The 22,284-nt window shown below is 48.9% G+C and overlaps 1 protein-coding gene across 1 annotated transcript in view; it reads right to left on the reverse strand.

The window, feature by feature from the left end:
• Positions 1–885: 885 nt before the first annotated feature.
• Positions 886–22,284, reverse strand: part of man2c1 (mannosidase alpha class 2C member 1) — a 71,441-nt gene continuing 50,042 nt past the window's right edge. The window contains exons 18-26 of the mRNA XM_033014728.1: positions 21,266–21,360; positions 17,933–18,037; positions 16,365–16,521; positions 14,810–14,953; positions 10,854–10,963; positions 9,019–9,098; positions 6,687–6,838; positions 3,614–3,717; positions 886–1,116 (exon numbers count right to left, since the gene is read on the reverse strand). Of these exons, the coding sequence (XP_032870619.1) occupies positions 1,005–1,116; positions 3,614–3,717; positions 6,687–6,838; positions 9,019–9,098; positions 10,854–10,963; positions 14,810–14,953; positions 16,365–16,521; positions 17,933–18,037; positions 21,266–21,360 (1,059 nt within the window). The 3' untranslated portion in view covers positions 886–1,004. The remainder of the gene's footprint in view (positions 1,117–3,613; positions 3,718–6,686; positions 6,839–9,018; positions 9,099–10,853; positions 10,964–14,809; positions 14,954–16,364; positions 16,522–17,932; positions 18,038–21,265; positions 21,361–22,284) is intronic.

The following is a 22,284-nucleotide window of genomic DNA, read 5'->3' on the forward strand; positions in this document are numbered from 1 at the left end:
CGACCCCTGCTCCACGTACATTAACACTATCCTACACACGCTAGGAACAATTTACACTTGCACCAAGCCAATTAACCTACAAACCTGTACATCTTTGTAGTGTGGGAGGAAACTGAAGATCTCAGAGAAAACCCACGCATATCACAGGGAGGACGTACGAACTCCATACGGGCAGCACCAGTAGTCGGGGTGGAACCCGCGGCTTCAGCGCTGCACGGCACCAACTCTACCGCTGCGCCACTGTACTTCTCAATGTTAAAATTCTCACTGTGGATGACACCCGCACAATCCTCTGTCCAATGTCCAGGGTCCAGGCCGACTACCTGTTGACACTAGTTCAGTGCTACCCCACTTTCCCGCCCACGCCCGACACATGAAGGACAATTTACAGCAGCCAATTAACCTAAAAACCTACGCAGCCACAGGGAGAACGTGCAGACTCCACGCTAGCAGCACAACCAGCTGCCTCCTTGTGAGAACTCTGCCTCCAGTGAAGCTGACACATCACGCTTATCCAGTTAGAAGACAAAGCAACTGCTGTAAACATTCAACAGGTCCGGCAGCTCCGTGGAGGGAGAGACTTTCCCCATTTCAGGTTGAAACTCATTTTTGACCTGACGTGGTAACTATTTCTCCTTCCATAGATGCTGCCTGACCTGCTGTGTTTCTGGCACTTTCACCAAGCAAGCTTTTGTTCATCGTTCCATCTAAATCTTCATGATAACTGTCTGCTTACACTGCTGGGCCCGTGCCCCGACTGTAAATGCAAGTGAGCATTACTGCAGCTGAGCATCTGAAGGCCTGCATGAACCGGACGTCAAATCAAACTCCTGCCACCGACAGTAAATACCTACGGAAAATGATGGATAATGGAGAAAGAACGGATGCGGAGGATGTGTGAATGTTGTATTCATTTCATTGCTTGCTGCACAGACTTTGTGACTGTTTTTCGGTATTACACAAGCTGGATGAATTGACGTGGTGATACCCGGCGCAGAGTTACGTCAGAGCAGCAGGAGCAGGGTGCGGATCTGGAATGGAGTGAAGGACAGTTCAATCCGAGAATCGTTGATGGAGCAACACTTGGCCGTGAGTGGTTTCTCCAGGAGGTCGCACCTGCCAAGGAAAGCAGCACACGTTAAGCTGCAGTTCACGAGTCAACGCCCTGTCCCACGGTACGAGTTCATTCCAAGAGTTCTCCCGAGTTTGCCCTGATTCGAACTCGGAGATTTACGGTAATGGCCATTCGTCGGTACTCGGGGCTCTCGTGGGCATTTTTCAACATGTTGAAAAATCTTCACGAGTCTTCCCGAGCTTACCTGCCGTTAGCGAGTCTTCCCGAGTACCTGCCGTTAGCGTTACGAGCCGGTACGAGACGTCCCCGAGCTCCGACGTACCCGCTACGTTCATTCTCCGAGCTTGATTTTTTTTTAAACTCGGGAGAGCTCTTGGAATGAACTCGTACCGTGGGACAGGGATTTTACTGCCACCCTGCACTGGAGCCGAGACGCAGTTATCAAAGCCCCATCCCCAAGATGGAGAGTGTAAAATCCCACCCATCTCACCCGCTCAGGATGAGCCCACAGAACTAATTACACATCCCGGTTAGTGGGATGAGCTGTGAGGATTAGATGCTCTGTTTTGCCTTCGCTTCCAGTCACAGCCACTGTTCTATCACTTGGCTTTTAAAAAAGCCAAACAGTGGGAAAGTATTCTGGAGAGATTCACATCTCACATTCACACAAGCAGGTCTAACAAGCTGCACGGAAACACCTTCACTCCCGTAACAAGATGTTCTGGAATGTTTTAATGTTTCAATTGAGCATCAGGTTTCAGCAGATGTAGAAACAAGGAACTGCAGATGCTGGTTTACACAAAAGGACAAAAAATGCTAGAGTTACTCAGCGGGCCAGGCAGCATCTCTTGAGAACATGGTTAGGTGATGTTTTGGGTTGGGACACTCCTTCTTCACTCCACAATAGAAAGCAGAGGAGACCAAGTCATTTATAAAGCAGAGATGAATAGGTTCTTGGTTAGTTCGGGTGTGAAAGATTACGGGGAAAGGCAGGAGAATAGGGTTGAGAAGGAAAAATAGATCAGTCATAATTGAATGGGAGAGCAGTCCCAAATGGGCCAAAAGGCCTAATTCTGCTCCTGCCAGGAGAAGGGTCCCGAACTGAAACGTCACCTATCCACGTTCTCCAGAGATGCTGCCTGACCCACTGAGTTATTCCAGCACTTTATGTCCTTTTAGCTTTAAGCAGATGCTTGCTTCCGACACTGAGTTGATCAGTCTGTCAATAGCATAACTGGTGGTGTGGGATCGTGCAGTTTGCAGACTGACCCATTGCGGGAAATATAGAAGTCATTGAACAACCTATTGATGGGATGATACGTGCTGACAACAGGAGCAGGGCCAACCCATTCAGTAAGGCTGCAGCCTATGTACTAAACCCCACTCCCCACCAACCTACTTCCATTTGCTCATCAAGAACCTTCATCTACCGCTGCCTTAAGAAAGTTCAAAGATTCTTCTCCCACTGACAACGCTCTGAAAATGATTTGACTGTTTAAATGGGCAACCAATTATTTCTCATTAAAGAGTGATCTCTGGTTTTTATTTCTGCCACAAGGTGAAATACTCTCCTCCATCCATCTCTCTCTCTCCCCATCTCATCCACACACTCACCACATCCATCCAAATGCTACATATTCACCATTTACAAACCATGCTTTAGAACACCTAGACCTCTCTCCACCCTCTTCACTCAGGCATAACATACAAAATCTGGACCTCATCAGTTTCAGGAAGAGTTTCTTCCCTACTGTTATCAGACTACTGCACAGTCCCCTCACAAACGAGAGCCCTATTCTAGATCTTCCAATCTACTTTGTTGCTGGTCTTGCGCTTTTTAAATCTGGATTTTGTCTGCAGTTGTAACACTTAGGTTCCTAATAAAAGTTTCCCCCTCATCTTAAACCTATGCCATTTGTTTCTCGATTCCCCTACTCTGGGCAAGAGACTCTGTGTGTCTACCTGATCTATTCCTCTCACGAATTTGTACACCTGTATAAGGTCACCCCTCATTCTCAAGTGCTCCAATGAGTAGAGTCCTTGCTTGCCCAACTTCTCCCTATAGCTCAGCCCTCGAGTACTGGCAACATCTTTGTAAGGTAGACAAAAGTGCTGGAGAAACTCAGGGGGTGCAGCAGCATCTATGGAGCGAAGGAAATAGGCAACGTTTCGGGACGAAACGTTGCCTATTTCCTTCGCTCCATAGATGCTGCTGCACCCGCTGAGTTTCTCCAGCACTTTTGTCTACCTTCGATTTTCCAGCATCTCCAGTTCCTTCTTAAACATCATTGTAAACCTTCTCTGTACCCTTTCTAGCTTGACAACATCCTTCCAATGACATGGTGCCCAATACTGAACGCAATACTCTAAACGTGGCCTGTACAACTGCAACATGACCTCCTCCAGTGACCTCTGGATATTCCAGGGCAACTCCCTACCTACTCCATCATGAGCTTTTCTTACCCACGCGACGTTTGACCCAAATACAACACAGAGATTGTTTGTAACAATGCCCTCCACACACTGACAGCCACTCACCAGATAGCTTGTTTGATGGGCAGTGACGTGTGCAGCCAGGTTTCCACCGTGCTTCCGTGCGACTCGTACAGACGGATGACCAGAGCCTTGTTCTTGTACTCAGCCTGTTGGTGAGGAACATCGAGTATCAGTTCAGAGTATTTGTATTCCCTCTAGTTTAGTTTAGAGATACAGCGTGGAAACAGGCCCTTCGGCCCAGAGTCCCCACCGACTGGCGATCCCTGCACACACTAACACTATCCTACACACACACTAGGGACAATTTACATTCATTCCCAGCCAACAAGGGAAGGACTTGAACTTTATTTTGCCTTCCATCACAGTGAGGAATGTGTTTTTGAGTGATCTGTTGCTTTTAATTGTATGACCGACCTGGCCAGTGAAATTCCTCGTATGTTGCAAAACATACTTGCCGAATAAAATCTGATTCTGATGAAGCTACAAACCTGTACGTCTCTGGAGTGTGGGAGGAAACCGACAAAAACCCACGTAATAATAATAATAATAAATTTTATTTAATGGGCGCCTTTCATACATCTCAAGGACACCTTACATAGTAATCGGAATAAAACATATAATCGGAATAAAACAAGTAATTAAAGACATCACAGAGACACAAATTAAAAACAGGATTCAATCTAAAAACAGAAAATCAAAAACACAGTGTGAAGAGGGAGCAGCGGCAGCCAAATCGTGCCAGCGTCCACTCTCTCTTCACGGCAGCCATCTTGGACACAGACCTACAAGACTACAATTAGACAAAAAAATCATCCCCCCACAGTGGACACCACTGTGGAGGAAGGCACAATGTCCAGTCCCCACCCCATGTTCACCCCAAAGTCAGGCCTATTGAGGCCACCGCAATTGCCTGTACGGAGGCCCGATGTCCCTGGCCGTTCTCACCGGGTGGTCTTGCCCCGGCGTCGGGAGAGTCCTTTCGGCGGCTGGGCCACTTGGAACGGCCGCTTCTTGGTTGGAGCCCGCGGCTGCCGAAGCCGACAAGGCCGCGCCGGTTTGGCGCTCCAGATGAAAAAGTCGGCGCCCGCTCTCCGCACTGCCGCCTTGCCGCCTCTACGCACGCCGTCTCTCCGCTCCGCAAACCCGCAGCCCGGAGATGTTGCTCACGGCGGTCCAGCTCGCCAATGCAGTGCCGCCACCCAGGCCGAGGTGCTGGGTGGTTCCCGCCAAGAAACGGCGCTCCAAGCCCGCTGGTAGGCCACGAGGACGGGTCGTCGGGCAGCCCGGAAAAAAGGCTGCCACACCGACCAGGTAGGGACCTATAAATAAAGTAACACCTACCCCCCCACATTAAAAGACCATATCCCCTACAAACAAAAAAACAGGACTCACTAAAAACTAAAAAAAAAAGTATTTAAGACGGACGGCTGCTGGCTAGCAGCCGTTCACCAAGATGGCTCCTCCTCCTCGAGTAGGCCCCGGGGAGAGCGTACAAACTCTGTACAGGCAGCATCCTTGGTCAGGATGGAACCCGGCTCTCTGGTGCTGTAAGGCAGCAACTCTACCGCTGAGCCACACAGTGCAGTGAGGATTCACCCCAGGACATCACACTCTCCCTTTGCAAGGTGCCAAGTGCCCGTTAAATCTCACCAACAGGTGTTACAGCCACAGGGGAGCATGACATTGTATCGGAATTTATCTTGCACTAAACATTATGCCCTTTATCCTGCATCTGTGTTTGATTGTAGTCAAGTACAGTCTTTTCTTTGACTGGACAGCACACAACAAAAAGCCTTCCACTGTACCTCGGTGCACTGAACAATAATAATCTACTAGGATGTCTCAGCCCGCCCTAAAGGGAGTTTATTTGTTGCGAGACACAGCATAGAAACAGGCTCTTCGACCCACGCCGCACACACCAACGATCATCTGTATATTAGAAATATGTTACACACTAGGGACAATTTACACTTGAAGCCAAATAACATACAAACATGTAGGTCTTTGTAGTGTGGGAGGAAACCGGAGCATCCGGAGAAAACTCTGTACAGACAGCACTCGTAGTCAGGATGGAACCCGGGTCTCTGGCGCTGTGAGGCAGCAACTCTACCGCTGCGCCACCATGCTGCCCAAAATGGATTTTTGAAACGTATTTGTTCAAGGTTTGGGCATTGCTGGCAAACTACACATACAGTCCCGAAACGTTGCCTATTTCCTTCGCTCCATAGATGCTGCTGCACCCGCTGAGTTTCTCCAGCATTTTTGTCTACCTTCAATTTTCCAGCATCTGCAGTTCCCTTCTTAAACATACAGGTCCAAAGTTGTATTAGCCTGTATTAGTACTGAACTGCCAGGACACTCAGATAGAACTATGCCCATCAAATGTGCCCAAGCTCAGTATTGGCAACAGATATCGTCGGCCGAAGGAGATGAACAAACCTGCTGGCTGTTCACCACAATCCAGCAGCTTCGTGGTTACTATCCTCCACAAGCTTTGCGTTCCACATCTAATTGGTTACTTAAATTTAAATTTCCTGGCACAATGCGATTGAAACTCGTGCCTGTGGATATTAGTTTGCTAACGTAACCACAACACTATCCAGCCCACACATTGGTGCCTGGCTGAAGCCATGTTGTCAATTACAGAGACATTCCTGCCCCAGTCTAACCCATGGGTTTGACAAATATGCCCCCCCCCCCCCGACTCATATTTCACTCATATATCAGCGGTATGATTGCTCTAACATCAAGTAACCCGTGCATCCCCTCTCTCACCGTCTCCCCCCCCCCCCACCCGACCCAATTCGTTGATAATCGTTCAAAGCCGCGTTGTTGAGTCTCATTGTAACTCATTCTCATCTAATCCCACAGCTGACAATGGCCGGTTTCCCTTATCATCGTTACTTTTGTGCATATCTTTCATTCATTTGTTCTACTTCTCTCTAAATCTCTCATTTTCCTTTCCCCTGACTCTCAGTCTGAAGAAGGGTCTCGACCCGAAACGTCACCCATTCCTTCTCTCCAGAGATGCTGCCTGTCCCGCAGAGTTACTCCAGCTTCTTGTGTCTACCTTCGGTTTAAACCAGCATCTGCAGTTCCTTCCTGTGCTGCTCACCTGTTTAATAGTCTCCAGCACAACAGCAGGAGACTGGATTGAAAAGGCACTCCAGGTGCTGGAAGCACAGACCCCGGGGCCCGCGGGGACGATATGCAGCGGGTAGTTGATGTTGTAGGCAAACTGGATGACGTTAGCCTCTTGCAGCGAGCCTGCGGGGGAAAGGAAAGGTCACAGGTGATGGGGGCAAGGAGGCAGCGAGAGATTGGTAGCACCAGACTACAAACAACGCTCGGCTAATAGACCATCCGGTTAGCCGGGCAACTCTAGTTCACAACACTAACTAGGAGCACTGTAACAGTGGCTTCGACAGGTTGGGAGAGTGGACCAAGAGGTAGCAGGTGGAATACAGTGTAGCAAAGTACACTGCGGTGCATCATAGTAGCAGGAATAAAGGTTTAGACTAAGATTGGGCAAGATAGATCAGCCATTATTGAATGGCAGTGTAGACCTTGGGCCAAATGGCTTCAGTCTGTTCCTATGACTTGTTGGTCACGGCAGAGGCAGCGACACAGAAATGCATGTTACTCACACTGGTGGGGCCGTGTGTAAAGGCCCTTTCCCACTTTCCCGAGTTACTCACGAACTCTCCCGAGTTTTCCCCTTGATTCGAACTCGGAGAATTACGGTAATAGCCGTTCGTAGGTACTTGGGGCTTTTTTTTCACTCGTGGACATTTTTCAACATGTTGAAAAAACGTCCCGACTTACCCGATGACCCAAGTTCCTACGGCTGGCATTACAAACCGCTACGAAATATCTACGGACTCCTACGAGCTCGCTACCGACGTTACAGTTTAAGGATAAGAGGGAAGTCTTTTAGGACCGAGATGAGAAAATTATTTTTTACACAGAGAGTGGTGAATCTGTGGAATTCTCTGCCACAGAAGGTAGTTGAGGCCAGTTCATTGGCTATATTTAAGAGGGAGTTAGATGTGGCCCTTGTGGCTAAAGAGATCAGGGGGTATGGAGAGAAGGCAGGTACAGGATACTGAGTTGGATGATCAGCCATGATCATATTGAATGGCTGTGCAGGTTTGAAGGGCCGAATGGCCTCTACTCCTGCACCTATTTTCTATGTTTCCATTACCCAACATTCCCCGAGTTCGAATCAAGGGGGAAACTCAGGAGAGTTGGTGAGTAATTCAGGAAAGCGGGAGAGGGCCTTTACATTACCAAATGGAGAACTGTGGATTGTGTGTGAGGTGTTGGTCATGGTCACGTTCCCATGGTCACTGCATGTTGGAGACAAGGGTCTCTATTAGCCCTGTGAACAGTAGGATTCACAGCGCTGACCACAGACCAGGGCTATGTGGTCTGGTTTAGTTTAGAGATACAGCACGGAAACAGGCCCTTCAGCCCACTGAGTCTGCGCCAACCAGCACATTAACACTATCCTACACACACACACACGAGGGACAATTTACAATGATAACAAGCCAATTAACCTACCAACCTGTACGCCTTTGGAGTGTGGGAGGAAACCGGAGATCCCGGAAAAAACCCACGCCGGTCAAGGGGAGAACGTACAAACTCCGTACAGACAGCACCGTTAGTCAGCATGGAACACGGGTCTCTGGTGCTGTGAGGCAGCAACTCTACCGCTGTGCCACCGGCAAACATCTTGCGATGGTTCAGACCTGTAGAGTTGCCACATGATGCCCTACCGTCACCTCACATGGAGAGGTAATGTGTGTGAGTGATGACAGGCTTTAGCCAGGACAGGACAGACGTGGAGAGCACATGTAAATATCCACAGTGCCCTTTGATGGGGGCAGAGGCTGCCCACATTGTTCACGTTTGCTCCCCACTGGTGGAATACAAGACACCTCTGACCATTGAAACCGACCAGGGCGTCAAGCGATTCGTTATTCATTCGATTGCCCGCTAACAGCACAAAGCTACCTTGCTGTTCACACAATATCTGCCGCAGTGAGTGTCCGCTGATGTTCAGCTTCCTGCCCAGTCCCCCCCCCCCCTTACCAAGAACAGATTCCCCTCTGTGAACAGACTGCATTATTATATATCCTAAAGATGAACTAAATAATGTGCTGTGACTCGCTGTTGTGAGGTGATTACACTCACTGCAGATGCGAGCAACTGCAATCTCAAGTACAACACAAAGTGCTGGAGTCTGTCCCACCCAGTTACTCCAGCACTCTGTGGTTTAACAGTCGCTGTGGTTCTGTCGTGGTCTGAAGCTATGTTCGGGAGGCCCACACAAGGAAGCCCTATTCTCACTCTGTCCATGGAGTTGGTTAATGGGTCAGTGAGGTTGTACATGCCCTGTGGGAGTCTCCCTGTGAGGGCTGAGCTTGTAGGCAGCATGTTACCTGTGTGGGGCATGATGGCGTAGGTGAACTGATGCTGACCCATATCCGCCGTGGCATCCGGGGACTTTGGCGACCGCAGACTGCAAATAAACACACCACCGTTACCATGGCCGAGAGATTCAAGTGAAGTCAGCTAACTCCTCCAGTCTGCCCAACACCTACTGGAGAACCGGTGACTCCAGTAGCTTCATGCTAACACATATACTAACTCCATTTAAAATACAGGTCCACTACTGATTTTTCAGCCCCGCTTTAATCCGGACAAAATTACAAGAGTGCACGGGAAATTTCCCCGAGCGTCCCCCCCTAGACTGGGTGAGGCGGCCGATCTCAACCTCACCGGGACTTCCGCGCCGATCAGTGGGTTCACTTTTCCCGCTGCAGCTGGGGTTCTGGAACTCCGTTACGATAGCCGACTTCCGCGGCCATCTTTGTTTCTCGGCCCCCCCCCCCCGCCCCCCCGAGGCCATGACCTCCGATGGTCCGGCAAAACAGATAATCCAGGAACGCTCTGGAACGAAGGGTGCTGGAAAATCGGTGGTAGGCCTGCACTGATACCAACTCCCTTAGTCTCGACCCGAAACGTCGCCTATCCCTTCGCTCCATAGATGCTGCCTCACCCGCTGAGTTTCTCCGGTTTTTTTTGTCTACCTTTGATTTTTCCAGCATCTGCAGTTCTTTCTTAAACTAACATTGTATTGTCCTCTCAGACCTCAATGCTCACTGCACTGACCAGCTTCAAGTGTACGAAAATCAGGCGATCATCAGAAAGCTGATGCATTGCGAGCTGGCATTATTCAGATGTCAGCCCCAAATCCATGAATATTCCAAGCTCCTTTATCTCAACCACATTCAGTGCCGATAGGAAAGAAACATATGGAACTCTCCCTCTCCCCCTGACTCGCAGTCTGAAGAAGGGTCTCGACCCGGAACGTCACCTATTCCTTTTCTGCTCCAGAGATGCTGCCTCACCCGCTGAGTTACTCCAGCTCTTTGTGTCTATTCACAAATGTAACCTGCTGGTTTTACGACTTTGAACAGGGCAGGAAGAATCCTTCAGCCCACAATGCCAACCATGGTAAACAATCTCTGGAGTTTAGAAGGATGAGGGAGGATCTTATAGAAACATATAAAATTATAAAAGGACTGGACAAGCTAGATGCAGGAAAAATGTTCCCAATGTTGGGCGAGTCCAGAACCAGGGGCCACACAGTCTTAGAATAAAGGGGAGGTCATTTAAGACTGAGGTGAGAAAAAACTTTTTCACCCAGAGAGTTGTGAATTTATGGAATTCCCTGCCACAGAGGGCAGTGGAGGCCAAGTCACTGGATGGATTTAAGAGAGAGTTAGATAGAGCTCTAGGGGCTAGTGGAGTCAATGGATATGGGGAGAAGGCAGGCACGGGTTATTGATAGGGGACGATCAGCCATGATCACAATGAATGCTGGTGCTGGCTCGAAGGGCCGAATGGCCTCCTCCTGCACCTATTTTCTATGTTTCTATCTATCTCTGCCTGCATGTGATCCATATCCCTCCATTCCATATCCAAATGCCCCAATCACATCAGTGAAGGGTGCCAACTATAGACAGCTTAGCCCTTCCTAAATATGACTACACAGCATCTTTATACTTTAAACAATGTCAACCACTCTGACATTTCTGCCACAAGGGCTGAATAAAGAATTGAGTTTCGAGAGTCTTGAAACACAATCATCTCGCACTGTAGAAATATTTCAATCCATCCCACAATTTCACAGTAGGTAGTGACTCAGACGGATGTACTTGTAGGTTGCGCTGTCCTCGTTGGGTTGAAGGTGGTGAATATCGGTACTTACAGGGAGAGGGTCATCACGTTACGATGCACGGAGTAGCCGTACTTGCAGTCATTGAGCAGCGCCACGCCAAAGCCGTGCTCCGACAGGTCGGCCCACTTGTGTCCCCACACCTGCCGAACAACCAACTTCACAGTTAATCTTCACTGAAATACAGCCCACTAAAACAAAGCCTCTCAGTTAGCAAGTGAAAATAAATTAAAACAACTTCAGATACACGGTAGAGTTGCTGCCTCACAGCGCCAGAGACCCGGGTTCCATCCTGACTACAGGTGCTGCCCGTACGGAGTTTGTACCTTCTCCCTGTGACCACATGGGTTTTCTCCGGGTGCTCCGGTTTCCTCCCACACTCCAAAGACATGCAGGTTTGCAGGTTAACTGGCTTGGCTTCATTATAAATTGTCCCTAGCCTGTGCAGGATAATGTTAGTGTGCAGGGTTAGTGTGGACTCGGTGGGCCGAAGGGCCTGTTTCCGCACTGTATCTCTAAACTAAGATGCTGGAAAGCCAAAATAAGAACAGAAAGACATGCAGCTTTATAGGTTAATTGGGCCTGAATGTTTAGAGAGAGGATGAGAAAGTGGGATAACATACAACTAATGATCGATGGTCAACGCAGACTCAGTGGGCCAAAGGGCCTGTTTCCATGCTGTATCTCTGCACTGAACTCAACTACAACACAGCAAACACTCAGCAGGTCGGGCAGCATCTACAAGAGTAGTATTTCAGTTCTGAGACCATTCTTTCAGGACCGCAGTAGACTTTGTCAGGCATTTTTGATCATTCTCTGTGATGCTATTGGGGATGTTTTGAACATTAGAAGTTGTTACCATAGATAGACACAAAGAGCTGAAGTGACTCAGCAGGCCAGACATCATCTCCTGGAGAGAAGGAATAGGTGATGTTTTATTATTTTTCTGGCTGGTATAGACATAGAAACATAGAAAATAGGTGCAGGAGGAGGCCATTCGGCCCTTCGAGCCAGCACCACCATTCATTGTGATCATGGCTGATTGTTCCCAATCAATAACCCGTGCCTGCCTTCTCCCAATATCCCTTGACTCCACTAGCCCCTAGAGCTCTATCTAACTCTCTCTTAAATCCATCCAGTGACTTGGCCTCCACTGCCTTCTGTGGCAGGGAATTCCACAAATTCACAACTCTCTGGGTGAAAAAGTTTTTTTCTCACCTCAGTCTTAAATGGCCTCCCATTTATTCTAAGACTGTGGCCCCTGGTTCTGGACTCGCCCAACATTGGGAACATAGAACTAGTGTGATAGACACCGTAGGTTCTGCACCTTTTCATATCTCTGGATTCCCTCTCCCCGGCTCAGTCTGAAGAAGGGTCTCGATCCCAGACGCCTCCCATTCCTTCACGCCAGAGAAGCTGCCTGTCCCGTTGAGTTACTCCGGCTTTTTGTGTCTATCCTCGGTGTAAACCAGCATCTGCAGTTCCTTCCTACACAGTTGCTGCCATGGCCTACTTTTAAATAAATGGCATTTTAATTCACTGCAGAAGAGGCATCCTTACGGGATGTGACTCAGATGTAGCTGCTGGCACCGACTGTGAGGGAACTAAACCACAGTAGGCACACACACTCACTAACCGAGGATGCATCAGTGAGCTGCTCAGCTCAGCTGAGTTCAAGATAATTGATGGTGTCAGTTCAACGATCCCTACCAGAGGATGAAATTAAGTCCTTGCTGGGTCAAGATAGATGTGTGGAGTTGGGGAGGGGCAGAGAGCAGACATGACTGATGATGAGAGATGAACCCTGTGAACAGGCCCAGTAATGGTGCATTAACACTGACTATGATGCTGTGCATTTAGTGGGCTTACAGTGAAGATAAGACACAAGAAGCTGGAGTAACTCAGCGGGGCAGGCAGCATCTCTGGAGAGAAGGAATGGGTGACGTTTCGGGTCTAGACCCTCCTTCATCACCCATTCCTTCTCTCCGGAGATGCTGCCTGTCCCGCTGAGTCACTCCAGCTTTTTGTGTCTATCTGAGGTATAAATGGCCGTGATTGAGGAGGAGGAAGTAATTCAGCGAAACCTTTTCAATGTGCCTGGCGGAGTGTTGCAGCAGGTTGACCACAGAGGAAGTTAACGTGAGGGAGGATGCAACGAGGCGCGGCACCTCCCGTGCATGTATCAGAGGTGCGTTAAACCTGCATGTCCTTGGAATGTGGGAGGAAACCGGAGCACCCGATAAAACCCACAAGGTCATAGGGAGAACGTACATGCTCCTTATAGACAGCACCAGCAGTCAGGATCGAACCGGGGTCTCTGGTGCTGTAAGGTAGCAACTCTATCGCTGTGTCGCCCCAACTCCAGTATCTTCCACACGCGCCAACTTGGCAAAGGTCGTAAACTGACGGGCGATTCACCCGAGCTGACAGCGCAGTGGCCCGGGAGTCCCCTGTTGACCGTTCTTCCGACTTAAAAAAAGCACAGGGCTGGTGTGACTTTTGTAAACGTTAAAAACGATGTGCCCCTTGGGACTAAAGGAAAGTAACTCGTTAAGGACCAAACTGACATATTAAAGTACGGGCGTGCACATCTTCGACTAGATTAATGGAGTTAGAATTTTCAACTTAAAATCTACAATTTACACAGACCTCAGCATCTCAAACGAGACCAACTCCTGGTTTGGGTCCGCCCCTCTTAGATGTTCTACTATCCTCCCCAGCTTATGACAGGTTTCCCTTCCCGAGAACTGTTTGTGATCCCAACAGTTTGCAAGTCAGAAATTGGGCCGGCTGGCAATATAGTCAACGCATCATGCATGAAAACAATGCACCAACTTGCACAACAAATCACAGACACTGCCCCAACAATTTCTGCAGAAGGTGAAAAAGAAATCAGTTTGGAGCCTAGAGTGATAACGTGTGGATGCAGGCCCTTCGGCCCAACTTGCCCATACCGACCAACATGTCCCAGCTACACTAGTCCCACCTGTGTTGGTGGATTAGGAAGTGTTTGGCAGGTCTGCAAGTTTTCGCAGCCAGAGTGTGTTGGTGCCACCCTCTCTGCTTACTCTGGCACTAAACATCACCACGTTGAAACTCGCAGCCGTTTAGTGGCAATAGTTTCATCTTTCCCCATCAGAATTAATTGTGTGTCATTTAAGTGCTGAAGTGCAGATTTGCAGTGAGACTTTGTAGAGACCAGTACCTTGCAAAGGGATTTTTAACTCATGAACGATAGAGTAACTGATGAACCGACACCTTTTAAAAAGCTGTACAGCAGCCAGAATCCAGTCAGAATGCAGTGGGAGGGCAGGGGCGACTGTTCAAGTAGATCTACAGGGAGGGGGGGGGGGGGGGGGGGGGGGGGGCTGCGGGGAATTATAATTGAGCTGTGCACACAATAAACATTTCCAAAATAAATGGATTGTGGCAAGAAACAATTAAAGTTCCCATTAACTGCCTAACGGGTCAATGGGGAATAGGGAGGGGACAGGACAGGCGAGGAAATGCTTTGTGATATCACTGCCAAGCAATTCTAATGCAATATCCCATGGCTGGTGAAAACTGGCAGTAGAGCTGAACCTGCTGGATATATTCAGCAGGTCAGGCAGCGACCATGGGGAAAAGAAAGGCCATTGAGCTGAAACATTACCTGTTACTCTCCCGAAGCCATATCTAGGGAGACAGGATGGATAAATGGCATTAGTGTAATGTGAGTTTGAGTCTAGTTTATTGTCACCTGTACCGAGGTACAGTGAAAAGCTTTTGTTGCGTGCTAACCAGTCAGCGGAAAGACTGTACATGGGTGACGTTTCAGGTTGAGACCCTTCTTCAGCCCGAAACGTAACCCATTCCTCCTCTCCAGAGATGCTGCCTGTCCCCCTGAGTTACTCCGGCTTATTGTGTCCGTCTTCCGTTTAAACCAGCACCTGCAGTTCCTTCTTACACATTTTGCCAACATAATAGAGCTAGATCCATCATATAGGTACCTCGTATCGAGCCCAATCCCATGACGTGTTGCGGTGTGTCGGGCGCTGAATGTGTCCAAACTGGATTTCGTAGGTAGCGTTGGGACTGTGCACGGTGGTGGGGAACTCCACTTTCAGAAACTTGTGAGCTTCATGCCATTCAACCTACACAGGAGAAGAGGGTTCAGTACAAAGACTCGTGAAGTGCACAAAGTATAAAGATCTTACGGTACATTAGTAGAATGCAGCACGGGAACAGGCCATTCGGCCCACTAGATCTCATGATGTCATGACACACACTTGTCTGCCTGTACATAATCCATACCACTGCATATCTATGTAAGTAAGTTTATTGGCCAAGTATTCACATACAAGGAATTTGCCTTGGTGCTCCACCCATCTAAAAGCCTCTTCAACGCCGCTATCGTATCTGCTTCCACCACCAGCCCCGGCAGTGCATTCCAGCCACTCACCATCCTCTGGTTAGTTTTTTTAGTTTCCTTTAGTGATGCAGCACGAACACAGGTCCGTCGGCCCATCGTGTCCACGCCGACTATACACTAGCACTATCCTACACACTGGCGACAATTTACAATCTTTTACCGAAGCCAATTAACCTACAAACCTGCACGTCTTTGGTGTGCGGGAGGAAATCGGAGCACTGGAAGAAAACCCGAGCAGTCAACGTACAAACTCCGTACAGACAGCACCTGTGGGTCAGGATCGAACCAGGGTCTCTGGCGCTGCAAAGGACCTGTCCCACCAGCATGCGATTGCATGTGTCTAGCACGACCAAATGTGGTCGCTTGAGGCGTACGGCCTCGCGGGGCCAGTCCCACTTCCAAGCGCGGAGGCGTATGGAGTTGTGCGACGCTGGTCCCGACATCGCGCAGGGCTCCGAAAATCCCGCACTGTCCAAAATCTTCGCGCGCCTACGGCCTGTCGGCCCGCAGGCGCATTGAGGGTGTACGCAGCGTCTTGACGGCGCACGCCTTGCGCGTGCCGTTGCGTGATGACGTCATCGCCCGACGCCGTGCGACGTCCAAATTCAGTCGGCCCGCCTCCTGCCCAGCTGATTGGTGAGTATGATGTCGGGACCAACCCCGCACAACTCCAGACGGCTCCGCGGTTGGAAGTGGGACCGGCCCCGCGAGGCCATACGGCTCAAGCCACCACGTTTGGTCGCACTAGACGCATGCAATCGCATGCTGGTGGGACAGGCCCTTAAGGCAGTAATGCCCCTGTCCCACCAGGAAACCAGAACGGAAACCTCTGGAGACTTTGCGCCCCACCCAAGGTTTCCGTGCGGTTCCCGGAGGTTTTTGTCAGTCTCCCTACCTGCTTCCACTACCTGCAACCTCCGGCAACCACCTGCAACCTCCGGGAACCGCACGGAAACCTTGGGTGGGGCGCAAAGTCTCCAGAGGTTTCCGTTCAGGTTTCCTAAGTGGGACAGGGGCATAACTCTACCACTGCGCCACCGTGCTGCTCCTCTGTGTAAAACAAAATGCCTTGTATGTCTCCGTTAAACGTCTTCCCTCTCAGTGTGCCCTCTCCATTCCTTTACTCTGCTCACCTCAGTTTTAAACTTGACATAGGGGCAGCAGGCATCCAGAGTGACCTCCTGGCGAATGCGGCTGGTGTCACTGACACGGAGGGTGTGCCTTATACTCCCCCTCACCCCACCTGGGCAAACAACCTCCACAGGTTGCAGCCCCAGCAACATGGGCTTCCTAAAGAGCAAAGAACCATCAGTGCCAGCGTAGACATGTACATAGAACATAGAACAGTGTGCAGTGTTTAAGAAGGAACTGCAGATGCTGGAAAATCGAAGGTAGACAAAAGTGCTGGAGAAACTCAGCGGGTGCAGCAGCATCTATGGACCGAAGGAAATAGGCAACGTTTCGGGCCGAAACGTTGCCTATTTCCTTCGCTCCATAGATGCTGCTGCACCCCGCAGAATTTCCCCAGCACTTTTGTCTACCATAGAACAGCACAGCACAGGAACAGGCCCTTCAGCCCACAATGTTGTTGCTGAACATGACGCCAAGTTACGCTGATGTCACCCCACAAGGATAGGCACCACATGCTGGAGTAAATCAGCGGGACAGGTCAGGCAGCATCTCTGGAAAATAAAATGATGGGTGACGTTTCGGGTCAGGACCCAAGGATACCGACCAAAAACGTCACCCATTCTTCTGCCTCCTAAGATGCTGCCTATGTTACTCCAGCACTTTGTGTGTATCTTTAACATGAATAACATTATTAACAGAAGGTACACAAAATTGCTGGGGAAACTCAGCGGGTGCAGCAGCATCTATGGAGCGAAGGAAATAGGCGACGTTTCGGGCCGAAACCCTTCTTCAGACTGATGGGGGGTGGGGGAAAGAAAGAAGGAAAAGGGGAGGAGGAGGAGGAGCCCGAGGGCGGGCGGATGGGAGGGTGGGAGGAGACAGCTAGAGGGTTAAGGAAGGGGAGGAGACAGCAAGGGCTAGCCAAATTGGGAGAATTCTATGTTAATGCCATAAGGACGCAAGGTCCCCAGGCCGAATACGAGGTGCTGTTCCTCCAATTTCCGCTGTTGCTCACTCTGGCAATGGAGGAGACCCAGGACAGAGAGGTCGGATTGGGAATGGGAGGGGGAGTTGAAGTGCTGAGCCACCGGGAGGTCAGGTAGGTTATTGCGGACCGAGCGGAGGTGTTCGGCGAAACGATCGCCTAACCTACGCTTGGTCTCACCGATGTAAATCAGCTGACATCTAGAGCAGTGGATGCAGTAGATGAGGTTGGAGGAGATACAGGTGAACCTTTGTCGCACCTGGAACGACTGCTTGGGACCTTGGATGGAGTCGAGGGGGGAGGTGAAGGGACAGGTGTTGCATTTCTTGCGGTTGCAACGGAAAGTGCCCGGGGAGGGGGTGGTGCGGGAGGGAAGGGAAGAATTGACGAGGGAGTTGCGGAGGGAGCGGTCTTTGCGGAAGGCAGACATGGGGGGAGATGGGAAGATGTGGCGAGTGGTGGGGTCACGTTGGAGGTGGCGGAAATGGCGGAGGATTATGTGTTGTGGTATGTTTGGTTGGTAACTTTTCCTTGGTTTACCAAAGGATCTATACAAATGAAGGTAGATTCTGAGGATGGTTTTACCTTGTTTCCAAGTGATAGTCCATAACGTCCCACGCATCCCAGTACAAGGGGACATCATCAAACAGCACAAACTGGTTGCCATGGCTGCCCTCAGGAACAGTTTCCCTGCAAATGCAACACAATAATGTGAAGGAGGGTCACCTCCCACCGAGTTACTCCAGCACTGTGTGTCTTTCTACAGTAATCTGGGATTTGGATGAAGAGCTCCCACTGGAACAAGGAGAGGCTGGGGAACAGAAGCAAGCTGCCTTTAATATTCACCTCTCTCAAACAAAGCAAAGGAGGGATGAATAAACACATCATGTGCAGCATGGTGGCACAACAGTATTGTTGCTGCCTTAGAGCGCCAGAGACCTGCGTTCAACCCTGCCCACGGGTGCTGTCTGTACGTACATTCCCCCCGTGACCTGTGTGGGTTTTCTCCAGGAGCTACGGTGTCCTCCAACACGCAAAAGATGTACAGGTTTGTAGGCTTTGTATCATTGTGAATTGCCCCAAGTGTGTAGGATAGTGTAATAGCCCTGTCCCACGGTACCAGTTCATTCCACGATCTCTCCCGATAAAGAAAATCAAACTCGTGGTAAGCACAGAGAATCAACGTAGCGGGTACGTCGGAGCTCGGGGACGTCTCTTAGCGGCTCGTAACGCTAACGGCAGGTACACAGAAAGACTCGCTAACGGCAGGTAAGCACGGGGAGACTCGTGAAGATTTTTCAACATGTTGAAAAATGTCCACGAGATGCACGACCATCCTACTGTGGGAAAAGATTCCTCTGTAGTTACAAACAGCATTCATTCTCTGTGACTGAGCGTGGTGAATTCACCACCCTTTTATCACATTGTTCCCAGCATCAATGCTGATGATGGAGATAAGGGGAAAGTCATCTAGAAGCAGAGCTTTTGCTTTATTTCACTCTGGTGGCAATGTCAGTGAAACGGGCAAGATTCAGACTGGACTTGACAAGGGGGTGGCAGGGGTGATGTTGTCTTTGGCTGGTGTGTTTAGAAGCAGGAGTTGCCGTTTCGAATAGCAACTGGCCAAAGATGAGCGGTTTCTCACCCGGGGTTTAAGTTTATTATTATCGTCACGTACACCGAGGTACAGTGAACTGCTTTGTTTTACATGCTATCCAATCAAATCAGTTAATCACTGCCATCATGCCAAACGCAAGCACAATGGGTAAAGGTGTACAGTGGCAGTAATATAATGGCTCAATGGTGCTTTTAGTTTAGAGAAACAGGCCCTTCGGCCCACCGAATCCATGCCGACCAACGATCCCCACCTACTTACACTATCTTACACACTAGGGACAATTGTATACCAAGCCAATTAACCAACAACCTGTACGTCTTTGCTACATCTTTATAGTCACATGTGCAAACGCACAGTGAAATTATTTTCTTTTCTCATAGATATCTCTCAACATTGTAACGTAACAGTTCATTAGACAAAGTCCAATGTCCGCAGCGGGGTAGAGGTGAATCCGACAGTGCCCTACCTTAGGGAAAGACCGTTCTGAAGGATGAATCTTTGGAGTTCACTACCCAACATGTCTCTAGAGGGGCAGTTACACAGTACAGTGGAGGTAGAGATTGCAAGATTTTTAGATATTAGTAGAATCGAAACATATGGGTTTAATGCAAGAAACAGGCAGAGTTAAAAGTTCAGCCAAGATTTTACTAAATGGTCTGGAATGGGCGGCAGGGTGGTGCAGCGGTAGAGTTGCTGCCTCACAGCGCCAGAGGCCCGGGTTCCATCCTGACTACAGGTGCTGTCCGTACGGAGTTCGCACGTTCTCCCTGTGACTGCGTGGGTTTCCCCGGGTGATCCGGTTTCCTCCCACACTCCAAAGACGTACAGGTTTGTAGGTTAATTGGCTTGGTATAAATGTAAATTGTCCCTAGTGTGTGTAGGATAGTGTTAGCGTGTGGAGATTGCTGGTCGGTGCAGACTCGATGGGCTGAAGGGCCTGTTTCCACGCTGTATCTCTGAACTAAATTAAAATATTTTAATTGTAGGTATGAGTGTCTTCTTCACAGTGGCTTGTGGCAATGATGATATATCCCCACAGAGTCCATGCTCAACTTAATGCTTCCTCTGGGAGACTCCTCCAGAACAATTAGAATGGCATTTTACATATTCTTATTCCACTGACATGTTTTGAACTGGATCTCTAAGTTAATATACCCTGTTTGTATGCTAGTACATCCTGAAAAATAATTTATAAATATCATTTAGGAACTATACTGTCTAGGTTCCCAGGTTGTAGGAGCAGATTTAGGCCATTCGGCCCATCGAGTCTATTCCGCCATTCAATCATGGCTGATCTATCTTTCCCTCTCAACCCCATTCTCCTGCCTTCTCCCCATAAACCTTGACATCCGTACTAATCAAGAATTTGTCATTCTCTGCCTTAAAAATACACAATGACTTGGCCTTCATTATGGCAATGAATTCCACAGGTTCACCACTCTCTGGCTAAAGAAATTCCTCCTCATCTCCATTTTGAGGTTCTGGATAAACTGTATACTAATTGACATTAGCAAATAAGAGCCTGCAATTTATTAACATGTTACGTAGAACATGTGTGCTGAGTTGTGTACCATTTTGTTTCATTGGTGATTTCAGTCTAAACGCAATGCTTGTTAAACATTACCATGGACTATTATGGTCTAGATTTCTAATTGTGTATTTGTGCACTAATGTCTTGTTCTCTGCAGTGTTTCGTTTCACTGTTTTTATGTATAAGTTTAGTTTAGAAACAGGCCCTTCGGCCCACTGAGTCCATGCTGACCAGTGATCACCTGTACACTAGCACTATCCCACGCACTGGGGATAATTTACATTAGCCAATTAACCTACAAACTTGCATGTCTTTGGAATGTGGGAGGAAACCAGAGCACCCGGAGAAAGCCCACGTGGTCACGGGGAGAACGTGCAAACTGTGTACAGACAGAACCGGTAGTCAGGATCGAACCCGGGACTCTGGCGCTGTGAGGCAGCAACTCTACCGCTGCCCCACCGTGCCGCCCCCACCGTGACATCATTATTGGGGTGGAAAACCTTGGGGTTCATTCCATGGTGAAACAGTGTCCAACAGGCAGGGCAATCGGTAACTCTACTGGCTTGTAAATCTTTTGTTCTCGTTTCTGGAGCAATTCTGATGTGGGGTTACCAAGCTAACACTCACGCTAAAAGTCCATAGCATTTCTGTGATATTAATAGTTTCTGGGCCAATATGAAAACGTGTTTCAACCAAGGTTTGGAGAATTATTAAATTATTTCATTTGGCTTCTATTCTCACAGTTAATATTTTATAATAAATAATGTACCTTTTGTAAAGTAAATGCAAAAGTGATGTCATGCGGCCTAATGAATCAAATTCAACTCTGAGAATCCCGTTCTCCATGGTGACAGAGCCACCTTCCTGCAACGGGAACAAACATGCACAGACGTAAACACAACATGGACATAACGCAAGGAGCAAGGGAGAGGGAGTGAGAGAACCAGGGAGGGGCGTAGGATGAGGATAAAGCACATCGAGGCACCTCGCGTTTTACACCGAGGTTACGTTCCTGAAAAGCAGCGTTTCCTTCAAAACCCCGTCAATTACAAGGTTAATTCCCGGGATGGCGGGACTGGCAAATGCTGAGAGAATGGAGCACTGAGCTTGTACACTCTGGAGTTTAGAAGGATGAGAGGGCATCTCATTGAAACAAATAAGATTGATAAGGGTTTGGACACGCTAGAGGCAGGAAACATATTCCCGATGGTGGGGGAGTAAGCCATTTAGAACGGAGACGAGAAAACACTGTTTCTCACAGAGAGTTGTGAGTGTGGAATTCTCTGCCTCAGAGGGCAGTGGAGGCGGGTTCCCTGGATGCTTTCAAGAGAGAGCTAGATAGGGCTCTTAAAAATAGCGGAGTCAGGGGATGTGGGGAGAAGGCAGGAACGGGGTACTGATTGGGGATAATCGGCCATGATCACATTGAATGGCAGTGCTGGCTCGAAGGGCCAAATGGCCTCCTCCTGCACCTATTGTCTATTATACATTTACACAGGCATAGATTTAAGTGTGTTACTTCGATAATACAATGGTGAATGAGGTAGTGGTGTTAATTAATCACGCCGGTTATTTCAAAAAATGCGTAAATCAAACACGTGTAGTAGGTGAGATGCTGTTTAAAGACAGGAGATGCAAGAACATCGAGAGTTTATCATGAACGGGATCAGGAGTAGTTCTGGATCAAGTCTGTGATTGTTGGCCCCAACTCTCGATTCCCCTGCAGTCCAGAACAATGTGCTTGACAGTAGTTAATGAGCACAGACGCTGCCCCCATCAGCTACACGT

Source organism: Amblyraja radiata, chromosome X (genome assembly GCF_010909765.2).
Source record: "Amblyraja radiata isolate CabotCenter1 chromosome X, sAmbRad1.1.pri, whole genome shotgun sequence".
NCBI classification, from domain to species: domain Eukaryota; kingdom Metazoa; phylum Chordata; class Chondrichthyes; order Rajiformes; family Rajidae; genus Amblyraja; species Amblyraja radiata.